Here is a 24,861-nt window from a genome sequence, read left to right as displayed (position 1 = left end):
CATCCACCATTTTAAATAAAATCCTTGGAGCTGATGCTGGTTCTGGCTGATAGTGGGCTTTCTTCTTCCATAGTTTAGTATCCTTTTCTAATTGGATTTTTTTAAAATTATGGTTTTAGTAGTTTTTCTAAGGTAAGGGGTAGATAAATAAGTTTCAGATGAGAGGCGTCTACTAGTATCAAAAGTGGATTGGATACAGAGCATCTTCTTCAGATGAAGGGAGTTCCTCTGGATCCAACTGTCTGTTTTTCAGCAATCTTATCTGACAGAAGCTAGTGGAATACTTTGGCAAGTAGAATAAATATGGGGTAGCTTTGAACATAAAGGTCCTGATGCAGCAAAAGTTAATTTCACCACTTCAGCGAATATAAATGGGCCTTGGTTAGTAACAACTTGTCCCATTGGTTTCAGTTGTTTGACTAATTTTTGTGGGGCTGGGGCCTTTATGTCTAAACTGGCATTTAATTTAATTCCCTTGAACTGCCTACCTGTTCATTTCAAATACACCTTGCCTTCCTGTCTTTTACTGAAAATTATACAGAATGCAATTGTTTGCAAAACAATTGTAGATTTCCCCCCATAGATTCTGTCCCCCATAAATTGTCTATGCGCTTTGCACATTCTCACAATAAATTGGGAATTTTATTCTCTTTATAGCATGTCAGAAGATCAGTACTAGGAGTATTATCACTTTCTAATAAGCTAACTTAGTCTACAACAGGAAGTCCCCCAGGACAGCTGTAAACTGCTCTTGGAATTCACACTATGGAAGAAAAATTGTGAAAGAAGGTTAAATACATTCCAATACACTGGGTAGAGCCAAATAAGATTATTGTATCTTATTGGGGGAATGCGTGTATAATATATGCTACATATTAGGAGTTTTATAATAACTCCTTGTTCAAGGAGTTTTTTTTACAAAGTGTTGCATTTCAGGACAAAGCAGACATGTCCCCGAATAATGCCACAACTCTCTTTTTTAAACAGATTATCATTTTAAAAAACAAACAGCAAAGAAAATAAATAAATGATAATAACACCAATATAAACATTGTCTGTGGATGAGGTTAAAATAATAAAAGTGACATTTTGGCCAATGCATGCAACGTTAAAGCTTTTGAAAGAGTGATGGTTTTATGTATTTCAACCACTTAAATAACTGTATCATAGATAATGTTTGAATGTAACGGTTGTAACTTAACTGTGTACATTTTGACAAAATGGCATTCCGCCTTACCATTCTGTGGAGGGGATGCAAATATTATGGAAAGCTTTTTGTGTGTGGCTTAAATAAAGTATATTGTTCCATCTCTGGAAGTAGCCACAGTCCTATCCCATCGACAGTTGGGAGCGCAAGCCTTTTAATGTACAAAGGGTAGCAGTACTTCAGCCAATCTGTGATAAAGGGGGGGAAATGAGATCACTATGGAAACGGCAGGGAGAATCTAAAAGGTTTCTTTATAAAGTAAACGTCTGATGTTTGTGACTGTGGGGGCAAAAAAAATCATAAATCTGTATGATGCTATCATTTCTGATTTGTTATCGCAGCAAATGCCAAGTGTAAGCAGTCTGACCATGGCTTTATTAAGCGCTTTCGTTTGCTAAGATAGCTACTATTCGACAGCAGAGGAGGGAGAGAGAGAGAGAGAGAGAGAGAGAGAGAGAGAGAGAGAGAGAGAGAGAGAGATGGCAGTGCTGTAGGGGAAATCTCATTTGCTTAAATTTTTCATCATACCTTTTTTTTTCTTGTAATCACAGAGAAAGCTTAGAGCTTATGCAGTGAGGAACACCATGAGGTTTCCAGAAAGGCAGTCACTCGGGGAGCTGAATACAACTGCGAAAGCAATGTTTCACCCCGTTACGTGTCTGCCTTTGATCTCAGATTGAAAATCTGTGACCCTCTCCCTCCAATCCAATAGCAAATAAATGCAAAAGGAAAGAAACCTTCAGAACACAGGCTGGCAAGGACGAAAAAAAAAATTAATAAGGAAGGAAGGAAGGAAGGAAAGAAGGAAGGAAGGAAGGAGACTATAGTTGTAATAGCTCCCATGGACCTGCTTGGACAACAGGCAACTGCCACTGGATTCACTGGACGAGCTAAACAAGGGTTGCAGGCAGCATCTCTGGTCCTGCAAAGGACAAGGAAAGCTTTTAGGCTTTCTCCGTACTTGCTGCCGAAGCTCTCACAGAAGCAACAAGACAGTCATAGCTCTCCTGAAGTCCCAGTTCTGCAGAATTCGTCTCAAAGCTTGAAGAGAAAGAAAACGATGGTAAGCCAACAATTATGAATACTGTTTACTGCATTTAAACATGATTTTTATTTTGTGTCTTGCATCTAATAGGAATTATTGCTTCTCCCTAGATATCCTGGTCATTTAAAAGACAGGTGTGAATTTTGATTGGTTTTCTGAGGTATAATTTGTTGATTTGGTCCAGTTTATTCATTTGTGGCACTAGACATACAGGGGCCATTCAGAGATTGTTGTGGTGCAACTGTAAATGGGTTGTGTCAACCCCAAGTTAAACTACTTCCATTTTCAAAGCACCATGTTCCTGTAGCTTAACTTTTAGCATGTGACTCAGATAAATAAATTTTAATGCTAAGTTTGGATATCTGGGACGATAAGGGTTTTAAATTATAATTGCAGTGACATGCAAAGTTCAGAAGGTATTATTTCTTGTGAAAGCATTTAGATATTGTAGTAGACTTATGAGTTTTAACTGGAACAAAAACTCCAGCCAAAATCCTGGCAGTGCAAACTTTTGAAAATGCAGAAATAAATATTTCAGTGATAAATAAATGAAATGATTTGACACCAATTTCAGTGTTGCTTTTTGGGCATATCATGAAAATCAATGATCTGTGGATAAATTTGTGGAGTGAAATGAAACTGTTTTTTAAAAAATTTCTATATAGCACTACCTTGGAAAAACAGTTTGAATTACCTTGCTACATTGACAGATAATGTATTCAGACATTTATCAGATGTTGATGATAAGACTAACTATATAGGGCTGGATGACACTAAAGGGGCAGTTTTTGAATGTTTGTATTTATTTTCTTCAAGGTATTCTACACATGGCCTTTCCAGACCAGTAACTTCATCAGAACAAAGCTTATAAGGTAGGTCAGAATAAATACTCATACAACTTGATAGCTGGGGGGGGGAGGGGGAGAATCTAAATTGCATGCAACACAATGTTAATGAATAATCTCTTCTGCCCAACTATATTGTATGCAGTATGAAATGAGAGGTTGATTGATTTACGCATATGCTCATTTATTGTACTGTTTTTATTCTGAATATGCTTTCGGTCCTAGCTAGTGTTGGTAGCATAACAGAACTGAAAACCAGGAAGCTGTTGCACATATCCCATGCCAACACACCCCCTTGGGTCACAATATTCAGTATAGATACCTAACAGCTTCTGAATTGTACATTTGTGTTTAGAACAAAGCAAATGCCTGAAAAGAGCTGAGAAACAGGTGTAAAATACATCACAACTGAGAATACTGGAAGAAGTTGTGATTTTTAAGAGCAAGGGAAATGTTACCATCAACATAGTGATGATTCCTACTGCAATGGGACTGTCTGAAGATACTATCTACCAAAAAGATAATGCTCTAGGAGTGTCAATATGACAAGCACTTTTGATAGTGGTTCTCTAAATTAGAATGTAGCAGCTGCCTATCATCTTGCTGTTCTATTCTTTCCAACCTCTTTAGTAGTACCTAGGAAATAACGCAGGATCTTAAACCATATTTCTATAGCATTGATATTTAAAAGGCCAGTTGTCACACTTGTTTGGGGGGACACATCTATTTTGTAATAGATCATCAGAAGGGAGTTTGGGGAAATTAACTTATGCTGGGTTTCAATCATTGCCATCAATAGACTTCAACAGAGAAAGTGGTTGGGATTCAACTTTTATTTTTTATTTTTTCTGTCCAGTGTTTACATGCTATTGTTATTAAAATTTAACCCTGATTAATGATTTTTTAAAAAATTCTTCATGTGGAATCTGCCACTAATTTTGCTAATACCTAGACAATAAAGACTGCAATTGAATGTAAAGCCATGCTATTTGAACTCCGCTGGAGTCAATGGGCAGTCTCCAGCTAAGTCATACTCGGAGTAGACCTACAGAAATCAATGGACTTTGGTTGGTCATGACTAATTAAGGTACATTGATTTTAATGGGTCTACAATCCAATGGGATTAAAGTTGCATTAAATGTTTTCAGGATTGCAATCAAAGACTAAAATATTTATTTTAGCCTTTAAAAGTTTTAATCTTTAAGAGTTTATGCCTATCCAAACACCACACACTTGTTCTCTCCTTGCACTTTTAATTTTGTTATTAATCTTATTATTTTGTTAATACATACCATTCATTCAGTAAGTTATATGCACTAGGAGATGCTACATTAGTGATCTTAAACCTATAGAGGGGAATTCGCCATTTTAAATAATACAGATTTACACAGTTAGATAAAAGGTTAATTAAGGTTAATATTGGAAAACATGTTCTGAGACTTCCTTTAGCATAAACTTGAATGAACCTGATGTAATTCTATGCATTTTCTCTCTGTGTTTGATATGTAATATTTTTTTAGATCTAGGCTGCTGCTAATTCATTAAAACTTTCCTTGAGGGCAAATGGACCCTAGATATAAGTAAGCGCCTTTGTAGGAAAGCACATAGCATTATGAGTTAGCTAAGGGAATACTGTAACTGTATCCTCAGGTAACATTTTTGTGTACGAGTATATTATGAAATAAAAGTAGGTATTTCCCCCCTATTTTTATATTTCTTCTGGGAAATATCCAAACCTTTTCAAGCAGGTTATGCTCCTGGCTGAAATTTGCAGAAAACAATCAAAATAAACCCTGAAGAATATCTAAGAGAAATGCTACTTGTGCTTGTTCCTTGGTTCACAAGTAGCATTGGACCTCTACTTTGGTTGAGTTGTCATCGCATCATGTGAACTTCATTGTTAATTATGATAAGTATTTGTTGGAATGAAGATCCATGCAGCTGGTCGTTGTTGAATTTAATAGGGCAAACTCTTTTATAACTGTATAAGATTGCAGCCTTACTCTGCATTCCTAATTCACAATGAAAGTTCAGCAATTCAGTAGGTTGGATCCAGAATTCACTCTCATTTGTGGCAGCATCCCCTAAGCAGAGTTCTACTCAGGAGATTTACTTGCTGGTGTAGGGAGGGTGACATCTGCTTATTCCCTCTTTAGTTCCCAGTACCACCTCCCGCTGGATTTTGGGGGGACACTTTGGAATAGTGTGGGAGATGGCACTGCAGTGTGCAGGTGAAAGGAGAATGCCAAAAGGCACCTCTCTCCTCCTACCAATGGGATCTGCCTTCTGGATCAAAAGTCTTCCTTCAGCAGAAGAGGTCTTTCTGTCTGTGGAAAGTGAAGTCTGGATTAGACTCAATTTCTCTTACCTGCCCTGCACAACCACTTTTAAAATGTGTAACTTAAAATAACGGCTTTTTCCAGCCAGAACTCACTAGAACTCAGTTCTGGCACCTTCACCGCAATGGACAAATGTCCCTGCTGTTATTGAGTAATGTTGTGTGTTGTGGTAATGGTGCAGTGGTGCGCATAGATCAGCATACTAAATTCCCTATTGACCCTTTTTAAGCTTTTGATTTTGTTCTGTTTTTATTTGATTATTTAAAAGATTTCTAGGCTACCTTTTAGCGTTTCCAGGCTACCTTTTAGCGTTGTTTTCCTACAAGGTGTTTTTTAATAAATAAAAATGACATGCCATAAATATAACAAAAGACCATAAAACGGTGAAATTATCAATAACAACCAACATAGCAACCTCTAAAATAGTTAAAACTATTTCTTGCCAAACTTTTACGCAAAAATGTATTTTGCGTTTTTCTTTTGTAAACCACCCTGTGGCCTTTGGATGAGGGCTGATATATAAATTTAATATAATATTTCCTGAATATACTAATAATACACTAAGCACTGTTGTCAACCTTCCTACTCTACTTTTCCTGGGGAAAGGATATTGGTTATAAGTGTTCGTTGGGGACTTGCATTGTGGGAAAGTGACTAGATTGTTTGGAAAGCAAATCGAGTTTATTTGCATGCCATGTTAGGGCCACCACAATGCATTTGGGCTGCCTGAGGCAGACAAGATACCCTGCTCTAGAAGTTGACTGGAGTGGCAGCTGAATCATACTTCAAGACTGGTGATGGGATAATATCTTATTGAGGCACTAGGACAGCACAGGTCTGTTCCTCAACAGAAGGGAATAGCCAGGCAGCTTAAGAAGGGCACTCAGGGTGCTGTTGCCTATGCCTCTCTGTAACTGTCATCTAAGGCAGCTGCCTTATTTTGCCAAATGGTAGGGGTGGCCCTGTGCTACACTTTACACCCTGTCACCTGCAAAGACCTCAAAGTACAGTGGTACCTCGGGTTGCATATGCTTCAAGTTACATACACTTCAGGTTACATACTCCGCTAACCCAGAAATAGTGCTTCAGGTTAAGAACCTTGCTTCAGGATGAGAACAGAAATCGGGCTCCGGTGGTGCGGTGGCAGCAGGAGGCCCCATTAGCTTCAGGTGCTTCAGGTTAAGAACAGTTTCGGGTTAAGTACGGACCTACAGAACGAATTAAGTACTTAAGCCGAGGTACCACTGTAGTACAGTTCCTAGGTAGTCTTCAACAGTATCATGGTATTATGTGCCTTCAGGCCATTCTCTTTGCAGATCTGTTAAAAACGAAGGTAATCTTCACATACACACTTCCCCGGGGTCTTTTTCTGTTTTGTTCAGAACAAGCCTGCTGATTAGTCAAGGAAGACCCACACAATTAGCCCTGTCCATGTATTTCTAAGCGAACATACTCTAGAATAGCTTGGGAACGAAAATTCCTCTGTCTGTGTGCATGCACAAATAATGTTAGGATATGCATAGTCTGATCTATTCATAGGAAATATAAATCATTCTGGTAGAATATCTATAGAAATCTCATGTTAAGGGGATATTTGGGGCATGATGGTTTCATAGCATAAATATTAGTAGAGCCTTGTCTAGATAGGTACAGGATGATGGAAAACAGGGTTAGCAGACTTGTCTGATGTTAGCATTTCCTTTCTCGTGAACCTCCTGTTCTTTTGATAGAATATATATAGAATATATATGGTTACATAGATATAGCACAGAATGTGTTTTGAATGTGCTCCTTAGGGGTTTACTTTTAGATGTAAAGAACTACTGGACATTAAACAGTAGAAGATTAATGGGTTCTAGCTTTCTAGCTATGGAACATGAAGTGTCTGGATAGCAAGTAAAAGTCAAAGCCCATCTAGTCAAGAAAGCTGAGAATTATCATTCTCTGCATATTATAATAGTAGCTGGGACGGGCAACTCTCAGGGCGCCCTAAGAAATTTTGTCGTTGCATAGTGGTTGGACTAGATAAAACTTGAGCCATCAGGCAGCTCTAAAGTTGTGTTTTCATTTGAGATTCTATCTCAGTGCTACTTGTCCTTGATAATTGTTTAATTGAACAGTGCCACCTCTACATAAGGAGATAGTCTGAAGCTCCTAGAAATTATTTTCAAAGCAGACATCACTACTGAAATCCAGTGATGTTAGAGCTCGGCTTGGATCTGAGAAATCATTGTCTCAGCCCCACAAGCTTGTTGAGATGCCAAAGCTAGTTGCTCACATTTCCTTGGAGGAAGAGCAGGACACAAATGTAATTAACATTTGCCACTATATATGGTTTTGAATGTTTACAGCAGATCAATCATTCCACCATAAATGGTTTAGCCTTTACTACATTGAAAAGTGAGACGGCAGAATTGCATTATGTTTATGAGAAAGTTATAATCTGGGGTGGTATTCAACTACTTTTTACTCAGAGTAGACCTACTGAAATTAAATAGCATGACAAAGTTTGGCTTTGTAATTTCAATGGGTCTACTCTGAGTAAAATTTAGTAGTATTTCTCTTACAAATTTAATTTGGCTCATTTTCTTTATTAGGTCTCTATAATAAAGGTAGTTCTTTAAAATGCCATACTTCTTAAGAGGACAATTCTTTTTTCAAAAGTTTTCTTGTTTCATCATATTATATTACAAAATAAAAACACACTTTTGCTGAAACATTTCGTCTAAAATTTTAACCGTGAAGACATTTCATAGCATATCTCAATGCATAAGGTCGCTGACCCAGGAAACAATTATATTTACTCACCACTCTCTTTTGTATAATGAAAAATATTTCCACTGTGATGCATTTCATCTAATAATAAAACTATTTTCTTCTTACCGTTGTTTCAGTGAAAAAAATAGATAATTGGAAATCTGGTTTCTCCTGTCAAGCACAGAGAATGTAGATTTCAGTATGTTCACATGTATGCACATTTACAGAGGCAGACAGACAGAGAGAGAGAGAGAGAGAGAGAGGTGTCAAGAATTCACATAGTATCCAAAGTTGCTTTTTTTGTATAGTTCTGAAAACAAAATTCATGATCCAAAGGAAAGTAATCCTCCAGCAAAAAGAAGAACCCTTGCATCATTCTGGGTTAGGCCAAGATAAATACAAAATCTGAAGATGGCCTCATTCATTAGAATCTGTTTTCAAATAGCATTCTAACTTGCTTTAAAAGGAAACTCAGTGTAAACACTAAAAAGCTCATCAGATCTGACCTGAAATTATCTCTGTAGAATAAAAAATGTGTAATGTTGTCTCTTTGGGTGGTTTTAAATCCAATGCTTAATTTTGAGCTTTTCTTATTTTGTCCGTGTAAATGAATTCTTAAAATTTATTTGGAGGGAGGCTTATTTTGGAAGGGAACTTGCAAGGGCACATATCTGCCTTTGGAATTAAGTACAGAAAAAAACTCCACTGTCCAGATCTCACAAAATATAAATATTTTCTACACAAAGATGTAAATTTATTGTTCAGACAGATACAGCTCACTGAAAGTGGAAATCTAGGTATTTGTTACTGAACCATGTATCCCATTCAATGATAATATCATTTGGGATAGAACCAGGTAGTAAATTGGAATTAGAAAACATTTTGTATGCTAAGATATATATCAGGCCATATATAGAACAAATAATTTAGTTTTTTTTCTAAACGAACAGTATATGTGTTAAACTCTTGTAACAACAAAAAGATTATTCATGGAAGAGTAAAGCAGATCTAGTTCATGTTGAATTCTAAATATGCCCAAAGAGTAGTATCAGTCATTCATTTTGCCTACATTTAATCTCTCTCTCTCCCCCCACTATTTTTTTGAATGTGTGTGTTTTATAAATCAAGTAGGTGTGTTTTTCATTCTCTGGTTTTGTCACGGAAGCCTAGCAATTGACCATTGATTTTATTCCCCCTACTCTTCTGTGGGTTATAAAGAGAGCTGGGGGTGGTTAATTTATGAAAGGGATGCGTGAGTAAATAAAGAGTTAAAATAAAGGCAGGCTCACTGGTTTGTTGAGATCTGTCAGAGTCTGAGTGGCTGGCTGCATATCTGTCTCAGGAACAATAGGTACCTGTATTCTGCTGGGCAGTCAGCAGCAATATGGAAAAGGTCTGCTTTGGTTAAGAGGTTTCTTCATGAGAAGCCCTAAAGACAGTCCCACTTTTTTTGGCGGGGAAGCAGAGGGATGCAATCTCAACTGCCTTGAGATGAGGGGCAGAGCTTTGATCATTTCTATTCAGCACTGACTTGGCCTGAGATTGAGGTTCCCAGTCTAGAAGTCAGCAGGCTGTCTTTTCACTTTCTCCACAGAGGCACACACACACGCACGCACGCAAACATATGCTCTCTCTCGCTCGCTCGCTCCCTTACGCACATACACACACATACCCTCCTTTGCTGGTCTAAGCAGGCAGCTTAGTGTCACAGCTATAACCAAGGCACAGTGCACTGAACACAGCAGCACCAGTCTCCGTGGTGGGAAGAGGGGGCACGGAAGGTAACAACAATGGAGAAGCCTCAGTCCACTTGCAAGTTTAGGTAAGAAAGAATGATTTGTTTTCTCAAGGTTTCAGACACATTAGAATCCGATAGCTTGAATTGGAACTGCTTAAATGAAACTGTTTAAGGATGAAGATGCCAGACTATAGGTTTCCCCCCTTCAGTTTCTGCATTGCTAGTATAAAAACACAACTCCATCCCACCCCCACTCCCGAGATGGTGACTAATCTAATTAGAAATGTTTCTAGCACTCACTTTTAAAAAATGCATTGTGATGCTTTCTTTTACAGGGGTATTGTGTCACGTAGAGCAGTATTTATCCATTACGGTTCAATGGGGTAAAATGCCACTTTGCACCTGCCATACATATACAATATTAAAACTGTGCTCCATCAAACCCAATTTTTAATTATTTTCACACACTTAACTGTACCGAGTTCAGAGAGTTAAAAAAATTAACGAGCTTCCCTGCGGAGTTCAAATAGTATAATCTACATGAACCACTGCAGCAGGAAGAAGACATTATTCTGGGAATATATTTTTAATGCAGGTGTAACCTTTAAACTTTAATGCATTGCTTTCTCAACAATTTCAAGGAAAACAGAGGCATGTGCAGTCTGTAGTTTAAAAGAGTCAGTGGCTTAAAGAAAATAATAATCAAGTTGAGCATTAACAAAATGAAGCAAAGCCTATGTATATATATATCTGTGTAAATAAATGCATTTATGGTATTTTCTCTTGATGCGCTGTGGGAATGCTACAAACAACTTACTGAATGTGTATTCCCGGATAACCCGTAATTGTTAAAGGGAAAGTATAGTAAACAGAGTTTCTGTTTGGAACACAAAATTGGAAATCTAGAGTGAAAATGCTGGAGAAACAATTTGAGGCATAAAGTTAGGCAGCTAAAAGAACACGAGGGGAGGTGAATCTGCATTGGTGCTTTTTTTTTTAATTGACTGTAAACCAGATGCCATCATTTCCTTATCTCAAAAGCCTAGGATTTGCTACAGCATGCCATCCCTTTACAAATATAAATTTGCCGTGTGACTCCCATACAGGAACAATGACTAACTTTGACACTGTGAGCTTTATAGTACTTTCTATTTATTGTAAACTACTGGAGATTTTTAATGAAAGAAAAAGGAAGGCAATTTGAAGCTTGAGTGTACAGTAATCAATGTGAGGGATGCATTTTATTCAGTTGCCCATTTGCAAGATTCATTCTGAGCTTCCTGTGATATATTGTTATGTAAATATGGTTCAGCAGGGGAAAGCGGTGCTAAGGAGATTCAATTTACTTTGAAAGTTGTTCATTTTAGCTTGGGATGAATGTTATTTGTTTGATGTGACTCAAAGGAAAGAAGTGACTTTTTCATTGTGAAACCTATTGTGATGCGAACAGGGTGATATAATCTTTTTAATTTTGGCTTTCACACCACAGAAGATAAAGAGAGATCTCAGCTCATTTAGTGATTGCTAAGTCTTCATGGGTGCCCAAGGACTGATCTTGGTTGCTATGACTAATCTGACCTCAATCTATGCCGCTTTAAGAACCAAGGCACTTTCTCTCTTTTTTACATTTAAGAGCATGTACCTTGATTTATGTCCAAAATTGTGACTAAATGTCTTTGTATCCATATGATAAATGGTGGCATGCAATTAATCATTTTGTAGAAGTAAACACTGCTGTCCCACTCGAAATATGTTTTGTTCTGAGTTAATGGTATGGAACAAGCCAGTCTCGGCAAACAGCTATCTATTATTTTAGAGAACCATTGAAACTTGGATCAAAAAGAAGGAAATTGGCATTCACTTTGCCTTGCATTAGTATTTCATTTCTGCTATCTGGTGATGAGACGGCTTGTAGGTTGACAATGAATGACTACCATTCCATCTCTCTACCTGAATATATAATAGATTAGTTCTGAGTGTATTTGTTCCACAAGGCCAAAAAAAGGGTCCCTGCTGCTTTATCTGATACTGTTTGTGTGCTACTCCATTATCAGTGGCTGTACAAAGATTTGCAGTTAGAAGTACTTTTGCTCTTCTGAAAGAAGCTCACTGTTTTAGTCTTATGCAAGTTCCCTGAACTCAAATACTATCAGATTTTGTTACTATTAGAATGTTCTGCCTGTATGATACTTAATGGCCCTTGCATTTTCATGTATTAGAGAATCTATTTCACAAGGAACTACTGTGATTAAAAGGATTTTTTTTGTACAAAGTGTTGGGGTTTTTTTAGGGAAAGGAACAGTAATATTTCTTTTCTGCTGGATGGAAATTACTGGTTTGACTTCTTGTTTGGGTTCTGTATGCCAGGATAATGTAACAGTGATTTCAAGCTAAGAGAGAAAATGATCTGGTGTTTTTAGCATAGCTAAAAAGCACAGCAATACTTCACAGTCTTTTGCTTAATAATAAGTTGGCTAGTTAAGATTGCCACTACTGTAAGGACAGCCAGTTGCTGTGTTGTGCCTGATGGGATGGTTGGCATTATAAACAAAGAAAAGCTTGAATTTGTTGGTAATTGTACAAAAGCAGCCCTTTAGAGGAAATCTTTTATTCTCGTTAAAATAACCCATAACACATAAAGGCGGCAGAAGTGAAAGTTAACAGCTAATTGGCTGCTGTTAGAATTGATCACTGGTTCATACCTAGGTACTACTTTGGAGACCAAAATAAGTTCAGCTATGAATGTCATAATTACCGGTATAGTAGGTCTAATGTTATATAAGGGTTTATTTAAAGTACTTGCTAACCTTGATATGCCACTTAAATCTGTTCCACATTTTTATCATTTAAGAAGGTTAGTGGTTCGAGCCCACCCAGGGATGGCTGTGAGCTGGATCCTTGCATTGCAGAGGGTTGGACTAGATTACTCGGGGTACCTTCCAACTGTACAATTCTATGATTCTATAAATTTGAAGTATTTTCATACGGTTTAATTTTCAAGAAGTTCAGTGAAAGTTGCTGGTTTAGAGAAGGTGGGAAACTTAATTAGCTGGTTTGTTAAATGGACTGTAGAAGGTGGCTCTTTTGAGAACTTTTTTTTTGGGGGGGGGTGCTGGATCGATAGCTGTATTTGACAGGATAGTACCAATGGCTTCTCTATTGGATTTTAATAATGGTCAAAATGATAATAAGTACAGCATAACTTCTTGAAAATCAGGAAAAGTTTTGCTACTGACTTTAATGGGATCTGAATTACAATACCTTTCAATATTTACTATGTAAACATATTTACCTTAAAATAATGACAGCTTAGGAATGTACAGTGGTACGGAAGGGTCCTTCAGTACCTCGGGTTACAAACACTTTGGGTTACAGATTCCACTAACCCAGAAGTAGTACCTCAGGTTAAGAACATTACCTCAGGATGAGAACAGAAATCGTGCAGCGGTGGCAGCGGGAGGCCCCATTAGCTAAAGTGGTACCTCAGGTTAAGAACGGTTTCAGGCTAAGAATGGACCTCTGGAACGAATTAAGTTCGCAACCAGAGGTACCACTGTATTGGCACTTTGATCACATACAGTGTAATTCTATACATGTCTACTCTGAAGTGAGTCCCATTGAGTTCAGTGGGGATTACACCTATAAATGAATAATAGGATTGAACTCTTAGTTTCTGGTTTAATAACAGTCAACATGTGGAGATCCAGATTACTGGAGTGCACTCTCTCTCACTCTCTCTCTCTCACACACACAGTTCTGTCTGCGTGTGTAACAGCAACCCACTAAAATTTACTTATCACAAATGTATAATGTACCAGTTAATGTCTAGTAGTGAGAGTACCCAAATGGGAATTCTCCATAATTATATGGGATGAGCGATGGCAAAATTCAAACCAACAGTGCCTTCATGTTTTCATTGTCACTTCTCTTTATGGTGTATGCAAATTTCAGTGACTTGAGCATAATGGCCAATGTTCCATGTGTCTACTTAAAAAGATAAAGTGATAGAATTACATTGTCTTAGTTAACTGCTGCCAAATACAGAGGTATTGATTAACCAGCAGGAGATGCTGTTTAAGTGTTTCAGCTGTCACCCTTCTATTGGAGACTGAGTGCATCATTTTCACCACTGACTCATTCTCCACTAATCTATGACAAAAGGGAAATACTTTATTCCTACACTTTGGCCTCCTTATGTTCCCTTATGCTTATGAACCAAGTCTTGTTTGCTTGTTGTTTGCTTTTAAAATCTGTGGTGCCATACTGTTTTCTGCTTCTGAAATATAATTTTGTTGTGGCATGTGTTTATAAAACATACAGAGAGCCAAAGGGACAGAAATGTGTTGTTCACATAGAAGTAATGCTATGTTAATCATTGTTTCTTAATTTTCTAGCTTGCTTAATGCAACGTTGCTTGAACCTACATTTTTTAGAATTTTTTTTTTAATACATACATCTAATACCGCCATTCAGATTTATATGAAAACATTTTTGTGGCTGAATGATGTTCAAAATTATACATGCACACAAATATTCACATGTGAGATATCGTAGAATCAAGAACTGTAGAGTTGGGAGGGACCTTGAGGGTCATCAAGTCCAACCCCCTGCCACACAGGAATCTCAAGTAAGGCACACCCAACCTCTGCTTAAAAACCTCCAATGAAGGACAGTCCATAACCTCCCAAGGGAGTCCATTCCACTGTCAAACAGCTGTTACCACCCAAAAGTTCTTCCTGATGTTTAGTCATAATCTCATTTCTTGTAACTTGAATCCATTGGTTTGGATCCTACCCTCCGGAGCAGGAGAAAACAAGCTTGTTCCATCTTCCATGTGGCAGCCCTTTAGATATTTGAAGATGGCTATCATTTCTCCTCTCAGTCTCCTCTTTTCCAGGCTAAACATACCCAGCTTCTTCCACTGTTCCTCATAAGGCTTGGTTTCCACACCCTTGATCATCTTGGTCACCCTTCTCTGTACACGTTCTAGCTTGTCAATATCCTTCTTACATTGTGGTTCCCAGGACTGAGCACAGTAATCCTGGTGTGGTCTGATCAAGGCAGAAGAAAGCGATACTTGAAACCTACAGAAGAGATGCAATGACATGTTTCATTGTAATCTCCACCCTTATTAGAGTGTTTCTGTTCAGAATTCCAGCCATTCACTTCAAGTAGGGCATTTGAGTCCCCCAACCCTGCCCCCTCACCACACTTATTGTGTGCCTCTGAATACCACTTGTTAAGGACCACAAGCAGGAGAGTGCTATTGCACTCATGTGCTTTTGGACTTCCCATGGGCATGTGGTTAGCCCCTGCGAGAATGGAATGCTGAACTGATTCAAGCAGCCTTCTTGTGATCTGCTTTTCTGTTCCAAGTACCATGGCATTCTGGAGCCAGAGCCACTGAGCATGCTCACTGGTCTTTTGAGGGGAAGGTAGTGATTGCCCCCATTAGATTTGCTTTTATTTCCTATATCTCCATTTGCCATGCTAAGAAAAGAGATACTCTCTATGAGAGATACCCAACATATTTTATCAAGAGAGGATCTGGAAGGGATAGCCTTGGGGAAATCGCCACCAAACTACTAGAAGCTACTAGAAGGATGAAAGTGCTAAAGATTTGCACAAAGCCTTTGAAACACATTAGGCTGGAACACAGAATACAGTGGTGCCTCGCAAGATGAAATTAATTCGTTCCGCGAGTCTTTTAGTCTTGCGATGTTTTTCGTCTTGCGAAGCATGGTCCATCGCAACTGCGCCTCTTCAAGCGGCTTTAGGAAAAAAGCTCGCAAGCTCGCAAGACGTTTTCGTCTTGCAAAGCAAGCCCATAGCGAAATTCGTCTTGCGAAGCGACGCAAAAACTGAAAAACCCTTTCGTCTTGCGCATTTTTCGTTTTGCGAGGCATTCGTCTTGCGGGGCACCACTGTATTATTGTAGGGCTTTAGATGGTGCTTCCTGCCTTATAAGCGTGAATTGAACCTAAGTTTGTAGATAGCTTTAGTCCTTGTGAATTTGTATTTTCCTTGCATTCTAGGTAGATAAGCATTTATTTTCCAGTATCATAACGTACAGGGGTAGTGGAAATTTTTGGTTCAGTTAACATTTCAAGGTGACCTACCCAATTTGCAGTTTTGCAAACAATATGTTAACTAAAAAAGAGCCATCCCTTGAAATATGCATTTCTCCGAATTTTGCAATGCAGTTCTCCCGTCAAGTAAAGTGTACAAAAATACATATATTTGGGTAAAGTGTGCACAGAAATGCATATATTAGTGAAAATACAACTACAGATGCATTATACTAGTGGCAATTGCTTTGCAAAAATGTGTTATATTTGGGGAAATTGTATACAAACGTGTATATTCTGGATTTAGTCTGTAGTCCTGTGTACCCACTTTCCTGGGAATAAGCCCCATTGACCTTAGTGGGATTTTTCCTTTTGAATAGACAGATAGGCTATTTGTGATTATTAAATTATGCAATTTTTTTCTAGACATGGGGAGGCACCAATTCACCTCCTTGCCAAGGGCGCAAGACATGGGAGGGAGAGCCAGATACAGGATGCGAGGGAGCCTAGGTACACCTCTGCCCCTCTTTGAAACCACTGGCAAGCCATGTTGACAACACTGGGTGAGATGGTCTGACTCAGCATAAGGCAGCTTCCTATGATTTTTTAAAATATGAGGTGTGAATGTCACAGACAGGTATTTCAAAACACTTAAATGACACAGATGAGAGCCACAGCTGGGAGCAGCACCATTGTAGCTGTGTGATGTGTGAAACAGGCTTGCACTTTGAAAATCTCTCCTCATTTTAACGTATGACTAGTTCAGTCTTGCCCCCTTTCCTTTCACCATCTGTGGGCTCTGTTGTAGTGGGAGAAGCCTAGCAGCACAACTTCCAATACAGTGCAAAATAAAATAAAAATGTTAAGTTAACAAGAGGCCTTGGCAGAGAGACTAAAGTACGGGAAGGAATATTTGCTGCAATTATTTCTTGCCTCTCATCTTAGTCAGAAACATGAAGGGCTGTTACATCTACACAGCTTGGCAAGAGCATCATTTTGTTGTGACTGGGCTTCTGTTGAGCTTTGCCAATGTTCATTTATTTTAGAACATAAAGAATGCTATCCTATCTCCAGTCACCTGGGAGGAAGCCCAGAATTGTGCTGAAAATGGATCAAATTCCAGTCCGTTTCTGATTTCTGTAGGGTAGGTCCATTTAACTCCACTTCTTAGTGGGATACTTCATCCTTCCCTCCCCCCACCAATGGGATTCCCATATATTGGCACCTTGAATTTGTGTGTTATGTGTCCTGTGCAGTTAATACATCTGATTATTTGGGAGCCTTAATCATGTAGAGCTCCTTCTCAGGCCTTGCTCCTTAATCCATACACATATGCCATACAGGTGAGTAATGTGAGATAGGGCTGAAGTGAACTACTATTGAGCTATAAAAATATCCATTATTTGGGGCTATGGATGTTACAATCTACTCAATAATATCACCATGGCAGTTGTTTATTTCCTTCTGACAGGAGGGCATTCCACAGGGCGGGTGTGACTTCTAAGGGTAGAACAACTTCTTGGTAGTTGTGGCTGCCCTGTGGAATGTGGAATGTGCTGCTGTCAGATGTCAAGGAAATAAGCAACTATCTGACTTTTAGAAGACATCTGAAGGGATGTATAGAGAAGTTTTTAATGTTTGGGGTTTTATTGTTTTATAATCTGTTGGAAGTTGGGCAACCCAGTCAAATGGGTGGAATATACACAAATTAATATTACTACCACTACCACTACTAGTGATAGTATATGGTAAATTCCGCTGCCTTTTCTATTTTCCCAGTCCCATTCAGTACATGTCTGTAGAAAAACCACCTAGTGATTGGAAACTACTCTATATTATTCATTCACTGCCTTCTCAATTATTCAGTTCAATATGTCTATGCAGTTTCGCTTGTGGTTACTCTGGGCCATATATTTTCTAGTGTCTGTTCCTTTGGTAAATTATTCTTGACAGGATGGCCACAGGAAGGGCTGAGATACTTCTGTGAAACTGGCCCAGGACCCCCCTCCCCCTTACTCACATCTCTTCATGGATCAAATTTGGGGGTAGAGAGAGTGAGCACTCACCACCCTGCTTGCTAGCCCTGCCACGGCTGTTGTATCCCCTTCCTGCTACCCACACTTTGAGGGTTAAGATCTAAAGCAGGAAGTCTTCACACATGTATGCTCTTCTTGCGATTTAGAACAATTATAACCATGGGGTGGGGAAGAAACACTGAAGAAGGCTTAGAACTTACTCCTCCTTCAGAGCATATGGTCATACGAATAATTTCTTAGACAGCTATGCCAACAACATCTCTTAAGTTATACCCCCTCTCAGTCATCTCCTTATCCAAAAATCTTATGGGCAAGAGACTGCTAATTAGTGAGATATTGCATGTACTACAAAATGTATCACCAAATGGCATGGAGAAGGGAAACATTTGCCTCAGTTCATATAGATCTTACTCTTCTGCCATAGCCACCAGCTTCTGCCATTATAGATATCTTTCCTACCTGGCTGCGTCTGCAGTTATGTGGAGGCCACACATGAGGGCTTTCTGTGAACCCTCCATTACTTCCTGGCACATGGACTGCTGGAGCGATAGTGTCTGAGGCAGAAGGAGCCTCAGGATATAATTTTTGGGGGTATCTGAATTCCATACTAAGTACTCTGATGGCCCATGTGGAAAAAACATGAATCCCCAGGGCCTGATTCTCATTTGGGAAGTAGTCCTGAGTTTGGGCTGTACCTTCAGATTCTATGTGTAGGCTCTCGTAAGGCAATGTTCATTCATACAAAACAATTCTCTTTACATAGAAAGCTAGTAACCTGGAGCCCTTCTCCCCCAATGTGCTAGCTTTCTATGATCCATTCAGTGATCTAGATGGCAGGATGTAATTGACACTGCTCACTGTCATCAAGAGGTGAGTGTTAGAGGAAAAGAGAAGGTCAGTGGGGCAAGGTTAGAAAGTACAGGGGAGTTGGGGTGGTGGTTGAGTCCTGCTTCATTCCCAATGATGTCATTTGGACATGGGAGCTGAACATTGGAATGGGCTCAGAAACAGCAGCAGCCTTCTATTTCACCCCCCCCCAAAAAAAACTCCTTACAAATCAAGATGGTGGTGGTTCATCCATCACTCAAAATGATACAGATCTGTTTTAATTTGTGCCATCTTATGTGGAAAAATGAGGTTTAGTACAGAGATTCTGAAACCTCAGCTCTCCATCCCCTTCAGACATCTAGGCTCCCCCATCCAATAGAAATATGGAAACCCAGACTACTGGGCTGAAAAGCACTCTGCTTTGAATTAACCATTGTTTTGCTGCCCAAAGAAAGTGATAATATCTGACGTTGCATTCAAGTCACCAGAACAACTTTAGTTGAGAATGGCAGCTGTAAATATCAGTTTTGTATTGCCAAGGCTTGCAGTTGGCTTCAGTGGTTGCTATTTAGCTTGTCACTTTGCAGAACAGATCATGACATCATTGACCACAACTGAGCTCCCTTCCTGGTCGCATTAGGATAACAGTGGCTAGCCATTTCTATTCTATTTCTGACGGTCATTCTAATCAGTCTGTGTATGCAAGCTCAATTTGGAGGGCCAACTGAGAGGGGGCAGCTGCTGCACTGAGACTAGAAATAACACCACAATCAAAGGGTAAAAGCTTAATAAAAGAAGTAATAAATTGCTACCTCTCCACAGTTTTACCTTTGGAAAGCCTGCTGTAGAGATCCTGATCATCCTAGCCAGCATAATTTTCCCAGAGTACCTGGCTGGAGCAGACTTGGGAATGGGAATGAATTTACAAGACTTGAGTACTGTCCTGAATACTAGATGCTGTGGTTTCTATGGCAACAGAAACCAAGGATGACAGTCAGGAGGAGTAGCTAACAAAAGCTCCTACTCAACTGCTGGATACTAATTTGAAAATATTGCCTTTTTAAAAAACAAAAACAAAACAAGAAAGTCTTGCTTTATTTATCCCCATTCAATCCCCTTTCCATGGAAAGGAATAATAATAAAAAAGCATTGGGTTGCGCTTCTCAGCAGCAATATGTGAAAACAATCGCTTGACACTTTGATAATCTAGCTATCAGGCAAAGGCCTATAAGTGTTTCAGTTTTCAAAACTTGGAACAGGCTTATAAGGTGTGTGGTTTTTAAGAGTAAGAGGAACAACGCTAGAGCACCTGTCTCACCTTCAAGTGCACTTAAGCACCTGTAATACAAATTCTACATGCTAAAGAGGTTTCATGAGATCAGAATCAGGCTGACCAGATGCTGTCATACGTTGAATTGTGTGTATTTGAGTCCTGGTGCAACTTCGATGTGCAGAACTGAGCTTGGCACTGCCGCTGCATTTCATTTACTTTACTTTATAACCTCAAGATAATTTAACAACAGTTTGAAACAATTAAACCTGCAAATATGTCAAATCCCCTGAAAACAAAAGCATAATAACTAAGCATTCCAATGAAGTTTTATATGTATTTGTCAAGGATGAGTTCTACTGGTTCTAGAAAATGTTTCTACTTTAGCAAACCCTCATTAGATAAGATCAAACCCTCATTTGATAAGATTTCCTCGGCTGTAAAGGAAAATTATTTTCTCCATGCTTTTGCTTTAAATGCCTGAATGGGTGGAAATTTTATGACATATTAGAGGAAGTCTCTTGGGTATGCATGGCCTGAGGACATTTGGGATATACAGATCAATACCAACAGACTCTCTAAGTATCCCTATTTTTCCAGGCACCGTCCTAGATTTACAGACGGCTGGAGAGTTATGTGACCCCCTCCCCAAACCAAGGAGATTAGTAACTATACAACCTTTAGAAGACATCTGAAGGCAGCCCTAAATAAGGAAGTTTTTAAATGTTTAATGTTTTATTGTGTTTTTGTACATGCTGGAAGCCGCCCAAGTTGGCTGGGGCAACCCAGTCAGATGGCCAGAGTAGTAGTAGTGATAGTAGTACTAATAATAATAATAGCTGCTGTTATTGAATAGGACGTCCCAATTTTCACTGGAGAAATGTTGGAGAGTATGTAGTAACATTCTAAATTATGACCATAAGGCTACAGAAAACTGGTGCACACTAACATGAAGCCAGGTCTTGAAGCCTCGCAAAGACTATAAATCTGAATAGATGTGAGACGTCATGTACCTTCAGGACTAAAGTGTCCTCCAGTGACCAGTAAATCAGTCATTCTCATTATACAAGAGTAGTGTTGCCTGTTCCAAGGAACATTCATGATGATCCTATGCTTCTCATACTTATGAGTCTTGTTTGAAAGGGGACAATGTTTTTTAAGTTAATAAAGTCTGTGGGACAGATTTTCATCCCCTTCTGCCCCTGATAAGATCAGGACTGTGGGAAGAGGAAGTCAAAATGATCCATATTTCCGTTTCACCACTTCCTTGGAACGTCCAAAGTGTCTGCTACTCTTATATGAACTTGGATTCAATGGACTGACCCTTACTCTGACTTCATCTATAGGTGGTTTCATGGCATGTGAAGCTGAAACAAATGTACTCCCAAATCCTTGTTACTCTGGAGTAAACTGCATCCATGAGTGGAAACAGTATCAAAAAGTCCCATGCAACCGTAGAATACTAATATACTGCAGTCCTACATAGGTTTACTGAGAAATAAATCTCACTGTATTCAGTGTGACTTACCACCAAGCAAGTGTGCATAAGATTGCATTTATACAGTGTCAATCATTTTTAGGCCATTGGATGCCTGGATTGCAGAAACTGATCCTTCTGGCTTTGTGATTCTAGGGTGAGTGTTACATCTTGAGGTAATGAAGTGGGGACAAGAGGTGAGACATCTGTCACTTTTCTTCTCCGGCTGTCAGCACTTCAAATGCCTATTCCCCCACTCCCATCTTCTTCCTCTTCTCTTCAATCACATCTATTCCCATGTGGCCAATTGGCACGCTTGAGTCTCCGCTATCTTTCAGGATCACCCTCAACCTTCCTTTTTCATCAAGAAATTCACTTTATTTGTCCATCCATCCAATTCATAGCTAAATGAACTAAATCAATAGCTAAATTAACTGTGGGTGAAAAATTGTACTGGAGAATTACATTCTCAAAATATTGTTCATTTACTTTCACATCGTTAAATCCTCTCCATACTGCCCTCTAGCTACCACTAAAGCTCTTGGGCACTTTAAAGTTTTATTTTGCAAATGAATCCTTAATTCCACCTTGCATGAGCATTTCTGCTTCTTAGGAGGGATAAGCATGTGTTTATTAGAAGATGATAAGGAACATAACCTCAGGACTGAAGTACATGTTCCAAATAAGTGACAATAGAAGATGCACATCTTACTCATGAGCTCTGCCACATTCATATGCTCCTGATACATTTCAGAAGAAAAGGACTTAAGCATGCCTGTAAGCAACAGGTAAACCTTATCCCTGAAAATAATATACAATATCCTCTCCCTAAATGTTGTAAACCCTCTTATAAAACTAAGGGTTTGGATCTGCATTTAATTTCTCAGTCACAGGTACTGATGCTCAAGGGTGCCTGGAAATATATTTCCTCTAATCCTGAACAAAGTCCAACAATCTTGCTTGCCATCTGACTTACCATCTCAGTATGGTGAAAGGTCAGCCAGGCTGTGGTGAGCAGGACTTCTTCCCAATGTTGGAGCTGCAGAGTGGGAGATGGTGATCCATGCTCCCTCCTCAAACAGGGGAGGAAACTTGCTATTTGGTTTACTTCTCTGCTTGATGGGTACAAACAAAGAGGTAAAGCCAACTAATCAGCTTCTGGCTCCCCTCTCTTGCTCCAAGCTGGCGGGGATGGTGGAGGTGTGCTGGATTTTGGAGGCCTGTCAGCCTGGAACCAATGGAGAAGGCCATACAATTTTGGTTCCGAGCTGTGAAGGTTCATGTCTGTGCTTGTCAGGGTGGGTGGGTGGAGGTTGGAGCGCCAACAATCCCATACATTTGTAGGTCTAATGTGGACTGTGGCATCTTCATGCCTTCCACACCTCTGATGCAGCAGAGGCCTTTGAGCTTATGGGGCTTATAATGGTCTATAGATACCCTTGGTTCTTGAGATATAGTGTAGCCTGTACAAGGCAGACTCGATCTGCCCAAGAAATTCTAACACCTCTTAAAAACTTGCTTTCTTTCCCTCTACAGCTTACTAGCATTTGTTTTGGATGGGCTTTGTCTTGTTTATGCTTTCACTGGTGACCTCCAGACTGGGTTGCCGTATTGTACTCTTTTTGGGGCTGCCTTTGAAGGTGGTTTGGAAACCTTAACTGATACAAAGTGAAGTTGCCCAGATGTTGATTGGGAACAGGAAGTCAGTAGATATGATCTCAAAATTCCACCCATTGTCACTGGTTTGTTTCCTGGCCCAATTCAAACTGCTAGTGCAAACTCTAAACTATTTGAGACCACCTGGACCCATATGACCCTGCCCACGATTTAAGGTCATCACCAGAAGTCCTGCTTTTTTGCCTGTCTGCTGGCCCCTTGTTTAGTGGATCTCCCTTGCAACAGATTTGCATTTGCTCCCTACAGAGCCGGCCTGCTAACGAGCCTTACAAATGTGGTTGTTTGTTTGTTTTGTTCATCATAATATTTTTTGGCACTGCTGTTTAGAAAATGATTGTGATGGATTAAATTGTTCACTGGTCTTATGGAGTGATTGTGGCTTATGTACCTATTTTAAGAACCAGTGGTTTTGGAATTGCTTTCAAAACTGTTTTCTCTTCCAATGCATTGTTCTTCAGATGAAGGGCAGTCTACAAAATAAAATAAAATATGCCTCCTGTGTAATCTACCCTGAAGAGTGGCCTAAGAAAAAGTTTGTGGGTGAGATCCAACATTGTGTGAGTGCACTCCATCTTCCTCTCCTCCTCTCCACAGCCCTAGCAACCCTCTGCCAATATGCTCCGGACCCTGCCCCCCCAACCGTCTTGAGCAGATTTTGGGTATGGTGGGGACTTCTGGTTGGGAGAAGAGGAAGTGAAGTTGTGCAAGCAGAAGTTCATTTTACTGATGGCTGGACATAATTGAATTTCACTCTAAATAACTAACATAACTGCAGAAAACAGTAATTATAATTGTTTGCTTTGAAGCGGTGAGCTTGTTGTTATAACCAAATTAACAATAAGCAGTGCTCAGTCAATCATTGTTTAAAAATGTATTTCATTACTATATGAAAATGGGACTTTAATGACAATTTCAAATGATTTAGAATGTGGTATAATTATTTGATTTTAATCTGCAGTACAGGTTTGTTTCTTCATCTAAGAAGAGGCCTCATTCAGTGTTTTCGCAGGTGAACAACTCTTTCAAAAGTTTTGTCCTTGGAAATTAAGGTGGTACACAAATAGCCAAACATCACAGACAATTAGTTTGGGTTTTGTGGTTTTTGGGTAATATGCCCACATTTTCATTAACCAGTGGAGATTAATAGTGGCATATACTTTCTTTAATTTTCTTTATTCTATGAACGCATTTTTATTCAATCAGGATATCAATACTTTGAATAAACCCATAAGATTTATAATTTTACTAGAACAATAAACTGAGGAGGTTACTCAGGAAGTTTTATAGTTAGCGTCCATTATTTTTCAAGCTAAGGAACCAACTGGGCTTTTATATTTCAAAATGTGGGCTGCACCTTCAGACCTCTTAATTTCAGTTACCTGGGAGCAAGCCTTATTAACTCAAAGGATTAACTTCAGAGTAGACATAGTTAGGGTCGCATTTTTAAAAAAGTTTATAATGTATAGCGAAAGCCCCAACTCTGCACGTTTACTCAAAAGTAAGTCTGACTGTATTCAGTGAGACTTATTCCAAAATAAGAGTTCATATGAGTTTATCTTCTGGTTGTTGTTTGC

At 39.1% G+C, this 24,861-nt stretch overlaps 1 protein-coding gene across 1 annotated transcript in view; it reads left to right on the top strand.

Moving 5' to 3' along the window:
* Window positions 1-851: 851 nt before the first annotated feature.
* LOC310825373 (uncharacterized protein) overlaps window positions 852-24,861 on the top strand; it is a 105,471-nt gene continuing 81,461 nt past the window's right edge. The window contains exons 1-2 of the mRNA XM_083698834.1: window positions 852-2,270; window positions 3,069-3,124. Coding sequence (XP_083554960.1) covers window positions 2,049-2,270; window positions 3,069-3,124 — 278 coding nt within the window. The 5' untranslated portion in view covers window positions 852-2,048. The remainder of the gene's footprint in view (window positions 2,271-3,068; window positions 3,125-24,861) is intronic.

This window comes from Podarcis gaigeae (genome assembly GCF_964106915.1).
Source record: "Podarcis gaigeae genome assembly, chromosome: 10".
NCBI lineage: Eukaryota > Metazoa > Chordata > Lepidosauria > Squamata > Lacertidae > Podarcis > Podarcis gaigeae.
This window is presented reverse-complemented; position numbering and strand designations above follow the sequence as displayed.